Raw genomic sequence first — 14859 nt, forward strand, 5'->3', positions numbered from 1 at the left:
TCCATTAGTGTGTCCTTCTTAGGTTTCTTTCCCTGACCATTAAGTGACTATGAGATCCTCCCCAACTGTTTGTTTCCTTTTTACCCCTTCCTCAAGGTCACCCTTGCCTTCCATTATAATGTCACACGCCCGGTTTAGTGATGTGGGGAAAAAATCCCGATATGTCAGGTGACGCTGCTCTGACATTTTATACTCCTGCATTACGGAGTTGCATTTTTTCTTAATTTTAGACGCAATATAGCACTAGTTCCATACCTGAGGTCTTTGGTTAGGAGAGAAGCAGTTCTAAAAGTACTGAAACTGCCCAGGATGTTTTCAGAAAACACACTTCAGATTTAATCCTAAACTTAAATATGATTTTTAGAAACATGAAAAATAATTAACTTACAATAAAGTTATGGACAATTGGGGAAAGAAATAATCCTCTTCATTCCATTTTCAGCTGTTACTCCAAGCCAATTAAGCGCAGCCCAGGACCAAAGATAGCTATGGCTTCCATGCCAGTAACTTACAAAAGCAAATGTGATGGCAGTTGCAAACAACATCTTAAATATGCTGCAATGAGATCCTCCCATTGGGACATAAATATACCTGCCAGAGAAAGTAAAAATAGAAGTAATTAGATATAAGCTTTCCAAGAATTGATTGTTTTTATTAATGATAAACTTTTCTGTTGACTAATTACTTGACATGTTATATTTGCAATCCACTCTAGTTTCTCAAGCAGAGCAGATCATAACATTTTCAACAAATGTCAAAGCACTTTTGTCCTGCAGATGATGTACCACCAAAATAATGTCCTATATCACTTTCAGTGGACCCACAACTGATCTGTGAACCTCTACTTGTTTCTTGTTTGAAAAAGGAGAGGTAAAATCCAATCTTGTTTTATGAGAAAAGTTCTTTCTAAGTATAATTTCTTGTTTTCAATGAAGGTTTACACTCAAAGTAACACTGGAAAAAGTAGCAGGAGCCACTTTTCCTTGTTTGCTGATAATTTCTGCCTGCTTCTCCCTCTTCTCATTTCTATGGCATCCTGCTGCTTTCCATAGATATTCCAATGAAAATAAATTATTTTATCCAAGTCCTGGATATTGTACAATCTGTATCCTTTATTAAAAATAATTCAAACACTTATTAACTGGATTTTTAAAATATTATTTTTCACTAGTGCTGTGTATATACGTCAGATTTGGACTACAGTATGAGTATGCAGAATTAAGGGTGGCTTTTTTTTTCTTTAACACATCTTAATCTTTAAACAAATTGGCAGGGAGAATAGCAAAAGTGGGATAACTATGAAACAAAGTAACTACAGAATACAGGGCAAGTTAAAAAAGAGTGAAATAGTGACACAAAGATTGCATGGATTGCCTCTGTGACTATACTTAACCACCAGACTGCAAGAACAGGTCAAACGAGGAGACCCAAGCTCATTGGTAGCCTCACTTTCCAATGCACAAGGACATACATTCAATTTCAAATTCAAGCTACTAAGATTGTTGGTCAAGTAGATACAAAGGTAGCCAGGGAAATGATTGAAGACTGGGAAACAGGCCCCTTGTCAGTCAACAGGTATGATAACTTACTACCAGCTCATCAGGTACTTAGGATCAGAAGACTTGGCAGGACAAGGAAATAACAGCCAATGACTTAATAGTCATCCATCAACACCCCAATCAACAAATACAAAGCCACACACAGCCAGGCACCACATAAATACTGCACATAGAACAGTCCCAAGCACACATTTTGGTAGAAAGAGGCTAGCTGAGGATGGGTTCCAGTATGAGTCTGAAATCTCAAAACAATAAACCCAGTGAAGGGCTACCAAAATTTTTACTACCACACTGTGGGCGTGGCTTATGGAGGACACCCTGCATTTTCTTTCAACATCTTTCAGTGCAAATTGGGTGCTCTGGGGTGGAGCGCCATTTTTACTACCCCACTGTGTGCGTCGTGCCCCCCCCAGTCTAGGCAGTAGCCCACCCCTGACTAAACCTCTGGTCCTGGTGTCTGGCTCAGATTACATCCTGCAACAGGTATATTTGCCTTCATTCATGAAAATGTTTTTTTAAAAAGTCGGACAGGTAGCCCGGGTAGCGGCTCCGACCCTCTGGAATCAGCTCCCTCCAGAGATTAGAATTGCCCCCACCCTCCTTGCCTTTCGTAAACTCCTTAAAACCCACCTCTGCCGTCAAGCGTGTGGAAACTAAAACATCTCCCCCTGTCTATGTAGTTTTTTGTGTATGATATGACTGTATGTATGTTTTTATATATTGGGGTTTCTTGTTTTTTAGACTTTTAAATGTATTATTGTTATTTTAGATTCTAACTATTAGATTTGTCATTATATATTGTTTTTATCATTGCTGTAAGCCGCCCCGAGTCTACGGAGAGGGGCGGCATACAAATCTAATTAATAATAATAATAATAATAATAATAATAATAATAATAATAATAAAGGTAGCAAGAAATATATCCATGAAGACATTGGTAAATATGGTTGCCTACTGTAATGGTGTCCAGGTAACTTATTTACTAAATTCTTCTTTAATCATCATAGATACATCTTTTCAATGCCATATATTAATATTTTTCATTCTGAAATACTGGAACACAGATATAATAAGATTCCACAGCTAGACAGACTCTCAAGTTTAGCAGTTGGAAGAGACCTTGGAGGTCTTCTAGTTCTACAGAATTTTATTCTTACAAAGACTGTAAAGTAATAGCAAATAAAGTACAGTGGCCCCTCATGATACGAACTTAATTGGTTCCAGGAGGAGGTTCGTAAGGAGAAAAGTTTGTAAGATGAAACAATGTTTCCCATAGGAATCAATGTAAAAGCAAATAATGCAGGAAAATCCCAAACTTTAGAAGGGAGGCGAACAGAGGGCAGGGAGGAGCAGCTAAAGGGGGCGGGTGGAAGCAGCAAGGCTAGGCTAAAGGGTGAGTGGGAAGGAAGGAAGAAAGGCAAGGGGGCGCCCCTCCCTTTTCTTTCTTCAAAAGACACTGTTTTAGTGCTTTTGCAAGCATGCCAAATGTTTACTCCTCTAAGCTACCCCTCCCTTTTCTTTCTTCAAAAAAGGGGGGGAAAAGAAATCCCTTCATCCCAGCAGCAGCTGCTTGGGTTCGTAAGGTGAAAATAGTTCGGAAGAAGAGGCAAAAAAAATCTTAAACACCGGGTTCGTATCTTAAAAAGTTTGTTAGACGAGGCGCTCGTAAGATGAGGTACCACTGTATATAACTTTTATAAAGAAAGTTTTTATGGCTTTAGTTAACTAAATCAGGTTTTACAGGTTTTATGTTTACATTTTTTATTCTATCTTAAATTTATATAAATTATCTAAGCTGGATATACATGGATATACAGCCTAGATAAAAGTACTGCTGTACTTTTCTCTTTCTACTGGCTACTTAGCTATAATGAATTTTGTTATTTTGTGTTCTTACCCCTGAATCAAAAATATAATATGAACATCAAATTTCCCCACTGATGATCCAGTTAATGTCTTCTTAAACTGAGAAAAGGCAGATTTTTCTTCAAATATGGGAACATATTTCAAAAGTAAACAGGTACAATGCTATGCATTTTTGTATCAGTGTAGGGAATTCAAGCTGCTGAAATCAATGAAAGTTTTTAATACTACTAGCTAGTACAATAAATCCCTTAGAGTACATTTTTGGCTCTTACATGATCATTCATGTTCATTATTTTCCATCAAAAACATCATCCAACTATAGCAAAAATTAGCCTGCTTAACATCAGAAAACACCAGTTATTACTGTACTGATGAGACTATACCCAGGAATAGGCTAAAAAAAATAATTAAAAACTATATTTTCAATTATGGTCCAGTTTATATGACATTGAGTACAGTGGAACCCCGACATAAGAGCTGCTCTACTTAAGAGCAACTCGAGATAAGAGCTGGGAGGGGAGAGATATTTTTGTTCTACTTACAAGCCCAAATTCGAGATACAAGCGCCAAGGAGCTGTCTCCTGAAGCCAAACGCTAACTTCCGCTTTCGGCTTCAGGAGACAGCTGCGAAGCGGCGCGCGTGTTTTAAAAGGTTGCAGCCGGTCTGGGGGGCTCGGGGGGGTGCTTGCAGCTTTCTTTCTTGCTCTTTTTCTTTCTCTCTTTTACCTTCCCTTCTATTTCTTCTTTTCTTTCTCCTTCCCACCTTCTTCCCTCCCTCCCTCCCTTCACTCATTCCTCTCTTACTCTCCCCTTTCATAAGTTTCCTTGCTTCCTTCCTCTGTTCCTGTCCCTTCCCTCTTTCCTTCCTTCCTTCCCACCCTCCGTCCATTCATTCACCCATTCCTCTTTTGATCGCTTAAAGCTGGTCCCTGCTGCAAAAAGGGTTGGGGACCTCTGTCCTACAGGATTGGGTGGCAGAGAAGTTGAACATATGTAAATTTAAAAGTTTAAGAAAGTTTACAAGTTAAGTGAAAGAAACTTCATTGTTCATTTATATGTACATGTACATTTCTTCATTAAAAACATGTCTTTCTGCATAATTTAGACTAACTTTGTGAGTTTTTTGAGGGCTGGAACCAATTAAAATTATTTACATTAATTCCTATGGGGAAAAGTCGTTCGAGATAAGAGCTGCTCGACTTAAGAGCCCAGGTCCGGAACGAATTAAACTCGTATCTCGAGGTACCACTGTAGTCCTTCCCCAGTGACATTCAGAGGCAAAGGGATCCATTTCAGACTTTTATTTCTAATACATGTAGTTAGTTAATTGTGCAGACTTTTATTTTGTTTAAAAAGTGTGGAGGCGAGTCCTTGGGGGGAGGTGGGTAAATTATCAAGCACTACATGATAAACTCCAATAAAACTGATAAGGGAAGGAATCCAGCCTAAAGACTCAGAATGCAAATTTTGCATAGATTGTGCACTCAGAGCAATTAAGCTGCAGATTTAGACTTAATAATTCTTACCCAAATTATCAGAAAAATGCACATTTTACTGTCAAGAAATGTTGTATACCTGATATAGTCTAGAAATTTAAGTAGGTGTTCACACATAAATTCAGCAAGTCAAAATCATAATATTTGCAATATAATTCCATGTATCACATTGAACCTTTTCTGGGGATATGATATAATTCTGTTTATATTTTTTTATTATTGATAAAATCATACACAATCTTAATCTGTTAAAGTTCTAGGAATTATAGTATATATTGCACTGTAAATATATACTTTATATTAAAAACACACACAGTATGTGTGTATGCATATATATATATTCTGTCGAATCGTCAAATATGGGAGGAACTTAATGCTTCCTTTTGCCTCTCGGCCCAACCCAGGGCCATTTCCAAGGCAGTTAATTAATTTTTTCATAGCCGACAAACTATATTCTGCATGTGTAACATATTTTGCTAAATTTTCAATTCATTTTCAATAATTTTCAAATTCATCAAAATATGTTACATGTATGTATGTATGTATGTATGTATGTATGTATGTATTCTTCATGATGAACTTCATTAAAAGGACAAATTTATTTTGAAGTCTAATATTATGACTACTAACATTTTAAAATGTAAGCCAATTCTTCCAAGTGTTATGACACAGTGTGTGTGAAGTTTTAAATATGGTGCTGTAAATATTTGAACTATAATCATTCATAATGTCGATTGATATCACTTTTTGTATAAATGTATGAGTGAAAATTGGAAGTCATATCCATACCCACACATTCTTTGACTATGAGTCATCAACATCTTACTGACCTATATAGAAATTTCTCCATGATAATTTGTCCCTAACTTTCTATTGGTCTTTCAATGATGCACTCATAGCCTCTGTAACTGAGTCCATCAACTTCTCATCCATTTCTGGTCACCCATTTATCTTTCTGGCCACCTTAGAAAATTCTCTAGGGAGCTAGCTAGGTCTTCGCATATTGTGTACAAAACCTACATATTGTTTTCTATATAAAAGCCATTAGGCCAATTTAAAATGCAAATGCAATGCCTGTTTTAGGGACACAAAAATAATAAACATTTTAAAGTGTTAATTGAAAACGAGACTACAATTTGCGCCGATTACCAATACCATTGGACTTTTTTTTTTACAACTACATTGCTTCTTTTTAAAAACTGGGCAGCTTTTTAAGTCATCTTATCTCCTGCCAGCAAGCTGTTCCAATTAAAAAGTATAACATAATTTTAATTCGCTGGATACCCATTACTGAATTGGACTGATTATGTAAATATTACCCTTCAAATCCCTGCTGTACCACAAGCTTAATTTCTGAAAAAGTTAAGAATGACATTAAATGAAAACTTAAACATTCAACAACCTCTTCCAATTTCTTACAAACTCCAGGAAAGATGAATAATATCAGCAACAGCACAACACCATAATTCTTTTAAGAATTTGCTTGTACCTTTAAACTTTGTTGCTTAATAACTGTAATTCTAGTCTTCACAATCCATCATTCTTTCAAAGAAGCTCATTATGAAGTATTGTGGATTCTTGTTAATTTTGCTAAACTTGTTTTTGCTATCAGCCATCATTATCCAACTGCATCTTTGTGTACTTTTAATGCTCTTCAATTGACAATTTCAATCCCCCTGAAGGGTTCATGAGCAGTCCTGTTCTTTCCTACCATGCTGGAGATGCAAATTAACCAATACTCTCCTTGCTTACAATACAATTATTGACATCACAAAGTCTAATTTGCCTACAATTGAATTTATGTGGACAGATACTTAAGGTTGCTAATTCACATAGAAGTCTCCTGATATGATGTTACCATTTTTAATTTCCTTTGTATTCTAGCATTGTTGTGCTTTTGCTTTCATAGGGAACTTGTTTTACACATGTTTTTTATGTGAGCATTGAGAGTCATTTTAGTTATGGTGGAATAAAAATATGGGTAATACATTGAACATATAAAGGTAATATTAGAATATGGCTACAGTATCGATAGAATGCAAGAAAGTATTGATGTATTCTTTACAAGCCAATTCAAACTACCGTATATCTGATTATAGAGAAAATGAAGGGCAATGAGTTTATGAAAGATATGAGAGGCTTAACAGTATACACCCAGGTCAACAGAACTGTGGCTATGAGTACAACTGAAAATTTGATGTTTTAATAGGATTTTATTAGTAATAAGTATAGCTCAATCATATAAATATTTCCAGCATGGATATTATACTATCAGATACCTGTGAGATAGAAAGATAAATGATGCATACTGTACATGAAAACTTAGAGCTTTTAAGTGATTTTTTTTCCAAAAATGACAGCACGCTTCAGAATTTGACAAATAGGCATATTGCTATTGCTGAATGCCAAGTAAGCAGAAATCAAAATAAAGTTCAAAATTCAGGGGACACATTTATAACTGTTAAAATGATAAGATGGCCATAAATTAAATCATCCAATAATTAAAAACTTTTAAAAGTATACATATTAATAAGCCACAGATATCTCTCCTCGCTTCCCTTAGCCGTTGATTGACTAGTATTAAGAGGAGGAGATGGAGGGAAGAAAGATCAACTGGCTGCATGTTTGCATGCAAAATGGACCTCTCCTGCAATATATCTTTTTAAATTGCCTTTTTAGTTGATTAAACAGTACTCTGTTTTTATGGTCATGTAATAATTGTTTGTGAAGTTGGATTGAAAGATGCTGCTTTCCTGGTTATCTAAAAATGTAAATCACATGGAAGCTCTAGTAATGAAATGGGACTGAGATTAAATATAAAGAAGTCCAACTAATGACAAGAAATATAGCAATTAGCCTTAGAATTGATAATGAATATACTGAAGTAAATGAGAGCTTTAGCTTTTAGGACTGATTGTCAGCAGTTAAAGAATCAATAGTTATAAAACATAACATTGCATATTTTGTCCATAGAAATAAATATTAAATGCCTTGATTATGTCTACCCAAGAAAACTTATAATTGTGCAGAAATTGCCCTCTGACATCATGGAAGTGAAAATTAAACTGAAGAAGAGGATAGATTGAGTATTGACATTTTTATTCTTTGATGTTGAAGAAGACTCTAGACTAGATAATACCATAAATAGCCAAGAAAACAAACCAATATGAAGAAATCAACCCGATTCTCTCTTGAGCACAAATGACCAAGTTGAAATTATTATATTTTGGATAATTATACAAAATTCTAATCTTCTCAATAAGGTTATAACACTGCTAAAGGTGGAAGGAAAAAGAAAAGGGACTTCAGTAAGGTGGGTAGACTCAATTACAGAAATGATAGGTGTACCATTGGAAGATCTGTAGAGTAGAATAGGAAAAAATGATCCTGGATATGTTTTATCTATGTGATTACTAAGAATCAACTAGGAGTTGATGGCACATCCTCAACATAATAATTTTACCAATATTATAGAAAGCTCTAAACTAAAATTAGTCTAAACTAAACTAAAATCTGCTAAAAGTATTTTTCTCTGAAGTAATATGCAACTATACAAACATGATTTAAAGGAAATATTAATGGTGGATCAGATTACTAAGTGGATTTATTAATATAGAACTAAGAAAATAACTACTCTATTAGTAGTGACTTTTAATATATTATGATGGATTATATTTCCTTCCATCTCGGAACATATTTTGGAACACACTAAATTTATTTATTTATTCATTAAATTTATTTGCCACCAATCCCACTATCAAGAAGTTAATAAGCAAATGTTCCCAAGAGATAAAATGATTCACTATTTAAGTGTATGATCATGTTAATGACCTGTATTATTTTCTATTTTATTGTGAAGATGATAATTCACATGCCTAATTCTTCAAAATCTAAGCACAAAACTTCATTGTTTCACAATCCATACTTTTTGAGGAGAATGAAAGCTTTAAAAAACGGTGTGGCTTAAACTGGATTTGTGGTGCCTTAAGTTCTAACATTGGCACCTTTAACTCAATTCATCTCCTTCTGATATGTATTCAGAGCTGTGCCTACTTTGTAGTGACAAAAATAAAGAGGGTTTTGATTGCTTTCTTTTCCACCATGCCCTACAGAGAAATCACAGTTTGCCTGAGGGGAATGGATTTCTTCCCCTTAACTCACACAATTATTTATGAAGTTTCATTTAGCTCAAGTCCATGCAAATCTTCGGAAGATGATCTGCAAGCATATAAGAATAATTTGGAGATAATGGCCAAGTGATTTATCTCACATGATCAGCTGTAAAAATTAGTCACAGTGAACCTTCATATCATAAATCAGACTACGTTCCATGGCTGTTGTTTTTTCTTCTTGGTATTCGATAGCTGTATTATAATCCACTCTTGAGGATGTAAGAAAAGATTACTTAAGACCACCAACTTAAAGCTTTTAAGCTATTTTTCAATATCTATACCTCTGTCAAACCATCTTTGAATGCAAATGCACAAGAATAATCTCACTCCTAACTCTACCTTGTTGAACAGTAATGCAAGCTACGTAATGGTGTAGATATAGCTTGTAAGGAAGAAACCCATCTCTTAGGTCCTCGGACTTACAACAATGCCAAAATTCAAGCCAGCAGCAAGTCAAATCCTCATTGGCTAAGATGCGAAGAGCCAGCAAACAGGAAAATGGGGCGACCCTCCTTGTTTGTCCATTTGACAGCTCTACTATAAAAGGAGCTGTCAGACGTCAAGTTGCTGTTCTGTTTTGTGCTGCTGCCTGTGGTGCTGAAGTTTGGAATAAAGTGTTGTTGTTATCAATTCCTCATCTTGCCCCCCGTTCCTGTTAGCCCAGGCCCTCTCAGACTAAACACAATCTGTATGTCAACAAGTCAGAACAGCAGTCATTAGACACTTTAGGGTTGCATAGTTAAAAAAAAAACAATCAAGAAGAGGGAGATTATTACCATGGTCCAACTGTCTTCAGGTATTTATGTTCCAAATTTTAAAGAAAACAATGTTTATACAACGTTTCATTTCTCTTACTTAATTCATCATACTAGCTTTCAAGAACTTTTTTTGTAGAAGTGCTGGATTTAGATAGATAAGTCAGAAAGCAGATGGGTTCTTAAAGAGCTTTGTAGAGTTTCTAGTTATTATGTATGTCTAGATCACTTTGAAGTTAGGGAGAACATAAGAAGAGCCATGCTGAATCAGGCCAAAGCCCATAGAGTCCAGCATTCTGTGTCACAGTGGCCCACCAATTGTACATGGGGATCTTGAGGAGAAAGAGAAGGCAAGACCCTCCCTTTCCCCCAACAAATGGTACCCAAGGGAATCCTGCCTGCCTCAACCAACATAGAATTCAATACACATCCATTTCAATAACCACCGATACACTTGGTATCCACGAATCTGTCTAATCCTGCCTTGAAGCTATCAAGGCTGACAGCTGTCATGACCTCTTCTGGAAGTGCATTCCATAAACCAATGACCCTCTGGGTGAAGAAATATTTCCCTTTATTTGTCCTCACTTTCTTACCTATGAGCGTTAGGGAGTGCCCCCTCATCCTAGTATTGTGTGATAAAGAAAATAATTTTTCTCTATCCACCTTTTCTAACCCATGCATGATTTTATACAATTCAATCAAGTCACCCCTTAAATGCCGTCTATCAAGGCTGAAGAGACCAAGGCGTTGCAATCTGGTTTCATAAGGGAGGTGCTCCATTTCCTTAATCATACTTGTTGCCCTTTTTACACTTTTTCAATTTCCAGGGAGAGGGAAGAGAAGGAGATATGATGATGATGATAATAATTCTGGACTTTGCAAATGAACTATCCATTCATGGAACAGACTATTCTAATAATCTTCTATAAGGATCTGCAGAAAATGCAGATGAGGAAACTGTAGGGGAAACAGGGGGGGGGGATTCTACTTTCTGTTTCTAAAACTCCCAACATTTTTCTATTTGTTCTTTTGAAATGTTAATTAACCTTTCTGGAAACTTGAAGACACTTTGTAATGCAATTATGGATTCCTAGATTGTGCAAACGCAGTCTTCATTAAGAAATTTAAGAAATGCATTATATTAAGAAAGAAGTAGGAAAAATACTATTAATCAGGTGCATTTTAGGAAGAATTTGGATATTCAAATGAAAATGCATGTGAGAAAACACACTAATTTTTGTGCTGACAAAACAACAACAGTAATTTGAAAGCCGAATAGAGTTGAAAAAATGAAGTGGGTGAGGAACAGATTTTCCTATTTGCAGCCTCAGTTATTTGAATTATTAAGTTCTTTGTCGAGGTAGATCAGGTCTTATCATGGATCTATGCCCAAACCTCTCTCCAGATGCCAGTTTAGAGGAGCAGGGGGCGTTTCAATCTGCAGAGCAAAGCGTGGAGCCCCAGCTGGATTGGACAAGCGACAAAGGCTGACGGAGTTGAGCCACAGCTGCAGCAAGTTGGCCAGGAAGCTCCAGGCAAAGACTGAGAGCAGCTGCCACCCATTAGCAATGAGGAGGAAATGGAGTCCACACTTCCTCCTGATCCAAAGACACATAGAGCAAAGAGAAGACAGGCACAACCTTGGTCCACTAGACTTCTTGTGAAGAGGCAACCTCGTCTCTCATGAAGGGCTGCACTAGCATTGCCTACTTAACCCTGCCCTCAGGACTTGAGAGTTGCTGGAGCCATTTGAGTGGATTGCAAATATAACATGTCATGTAATTAGTCAAGAGAAAACTTTATCATTAATAAAAACAAGCAACTTTTAGAAAGCTTATATCTATTTCTACTTTCTCTGGTAGATATATTTACCCACAACTTTAATGGTCATTAGAAAAATCCTGGAATGTTCCGAATTGTGGTAAACTGATAATGGAAATTTATGAAAAGGAAGACACGGAATTTTACGAGGCCTGGGATCATTGGTATAAATGATTAAACCGTAACAAAAAATTACAAAGCTGGTTATAAAAGGTGAATCATAAGGAATTTATACTTGTTCTCAACTCCACAATATGTTATATAAGTAAAGGTTTATGTAAATAAAATGGAAGAAATACCTACTGTTTATATAATAGGAGATCCAATCCATTAAATATAAAATTGAATAAATAATTGCGATCACGTAAATAAAAATTGTAATATAGCGAAATGGAAAATATAATGGAAAATGAAATAGCTGTAAAAGTGGTTAGCTTTAGCTATGTTTGTATGTCTTTTATGTGTTTATTGCCGTGGGTATTCTTTTTCTTTTTTTGTATTTTGTGGGGTTTTTTATGTTGCTATATTGTTTTTAATCAGAAAACTTAATAAAGTTGCTGAAGCAATGTCCCCGGTTCTGCGCCTTTTGTGCCTTGTATCCTGGACTGTTCAATTCTTGGATTATTTTCCTGGACTTCATGTGTGCGCACTGGACTCAGTTACCGAGTGACTCTTGCTATACCCTATAGCTGCCCCGAGTCTGCAGAGAGGGGTGGCATACAAATCTAATAAATAATAATAATAATAATAATATACTGAGCTTAGAATTCAGGAAAGTAACAGGGGTGCTTTCCGAGGACCTGTTGGGGGTGTGTGTGTAAATAAACATCTGCAGAACTCTTGCCATAAGTTGAGGGGGGGGGGTAGGGATCGGGACAGCATAAGTCTCTTCAGGAATCAGGCAATATTTGCACAGTAATCTTAATGTCTGCATGAAGAAACAAGCAGAAAGATAATCATAGCCTCATCATCAGTATATAGAATATATATTTGTACATACAGAAGACTTTGGAAACAGAAATTGATAATGCTTGGAAATAGTTCTTTTTTGTATTTTTAAATGGAAATGCAATGATTTCAATTTAAAGAGCTATTCTGCTGCTCAAAATATTATGGACCTCTTGCTATTTTTTGGAGAAACGGAAAAATATACAAGGCAGGGATCAGAGTCCTCAATTGACAGGTCAAGAAACACTGGAGAAGTAATACAGTACTTCAAGGAACATGAAATCCCAAAGGGGGAGAAATGTTAACTAGAAAACATTGAAAAAATTGAAGGTGAAAGACAGTAAATCTGAAATTCTACTGGTAATGTTACTGATAAATTGGTAGAGTAAATGATAAAATCTAAAACAAGTAGTAGTAAAGAGCTGGCTGGTTTCTAAATTTGAAAATTGCTCCGTTCAAGAGAAGCATTTGTACTGAAATTTCAGTTTAGTTAATCTGTACATTATAATGAAATTAAGCACTTAATGGAGGGAAAATGGCAATGTTTGAGAATTCTACCTATTTCCTACATTTGGTACATTTTTGCTTAACCTCTTCTGTTTCCTTACAAACCTATATTTAGAAATATGCCCAAAAGAAAATAGATTTGGATTACAAACAGCTGGCACTGAAATATTTTGATACATTTGTATCAAATGATTTATATCTAATTACATCGGTATATCTAATGATTTGAAATGGCATGTCTGATATATGTGATTTGACAATTGTGATTTTTCTTCTGCTGAATAAAAGTTTAAACTCCACAGTCATAAAATATAATACTAGAGGGGTATGACAGAATTTTTTAAAAATTAGTGAATATAATTTATAAATTATATTATTATAATTATAGAGTCCTTGAGGAGATTAATAAATAAATAATATTGTCCATTTTGAACGCGCTGTAACGTAATTGCTAGCTTAGCAGCCATTATATTTAAAAGAATTTAGACCACAAACAAGGGGTCGATGACTCCAAACTATAATAAATCCTGGGCCATAAATTATGCCAAAAGCTAGGAAATATTCGCTTTTCTGTCACTTGAAGCCTTTCAATATCCAAAACAATGCAATACAACACACAAAGAAGAAGAGATAACAGACAAATGAAAGGGAAATGATATGTAAATAACATGTAAAAAGATGCAGAAATTCTACTTTTGAACCTTTCATCTGTAACATAGCTCATTTTGCCTGGAAATAAAGACTATATTAAACAAGAGACTAAAAAGAATAAAATGGAAAAGAGGAAAGAAAAGAGAGATTAGCTGCTTGCAACAGCTACGCCACTTTGCAGATAAACTCAACTGGATAAATCAGTTGATGGTAATGAAATGTTCTAGTGGGGTTTTAGAGCCGATGTTTACTGAGAATATAAAATTCCAGCTCTTACACTCAAGAAACAAATATATTACATCGGTTCAGTTGAGCTAATAAAAACAAACATGGTTTGAAAGGCAGAAGTTGAATTTACAAATCTTTAAGTTGTACTTTTAATAATGAATTAGTACAGACAATGACATATATTCCAATGAATCAGATATGGATTTAAAATACAGGAAGACAGTTCTATAATTAAATTTTAAGAGAAAACAATTTCCATTATAAGGGTAATTTAGCAATAGAACAAAACTGCCAAAAAAAAAATCTCTTTGCTTGCAGAGTTTTCAAGGAAAAGCAATACAAACGTTAGGATCTTGACTTTCAAATTTTCTTTAGTATTATGATCCAGAAGACTGCTCTCACTGGCAACAGGAAGACAGAGTGTCATAAGCAACACTGATTTGTGAGCCTTTCCAAAGCCCACAAAAAAGAATTATTACAAGCTCTATTGCTTGCACTTGCTGGTGCTTTTTGTGCCTTTATAATAGCTTAACGTGCAGAAATTAAAAGTGCAGGAACATGGTCTACAAAGAAATTTGTATCTCAAATGGCAGCCCGATCACAAATCACTGGCAAAAGATATCAGTGTAGGTGCATAGCATAAGTGAGCTATTTTAGGAAGAGGGATACACAAAAGAAGTTTCAGTGATTAACATATTAGACAAGGGAGGAAGACAAGATTGTGAAAGGTGGATGTCTTTGAGGTGTTCTAGCTCTCAAGCTTTACAATTAGTCTCAAAAGCCAATGTGAAGCCAACGATGCTGTTTTAAGACTGGCACTATTTATTCACAATACACAGAAATCAGGTCACT

The 14859-nt window shown here is 35.5% G+C and overlaps 1 protein-coding gene across 6 annotated transcripts in view; it reads right to left on the reverse strand.

Annotated features, from left to right (window-relative positions):
• HHAT (hedgehog acyltransferase) overlaps window positions 1-14859 on the reverse strand; it is a 190568-nt gene that overhangs the window by 33499 nt on the left and 142210 nt on the right. For all 6 annotated transcript variants that reach the window (XM_070741265.1, XM_070741247.1, XM_070741276.1 and 3 more), the window contains one exon: window positions 389-591. In XM_070741265.1, the coding sequence (XP_070597366.1) occupies window positions 396-591 (196 nt within the window). In that variant the 3' untranslated portion in view covers window positions 389-395. The remainder of the gene's footprint in view (window positions 1-388; window positions 592-14859) is intronic.

This window comes from Erythrolamprus reginae, chromosome 1 (genome assembly GCF_031021105.1).
Source record: "Erythrolamprus reginae isolate rEryReg1 chromosome 1, rEryReg1.hap1, whole genome shotgun sequence".
NCBI lineage: Eukaryota > Metazoa > Chordata > Lepidosauria > Squamata > Dipsadidae > Erythrolamprus > Erythrolamprus reginae.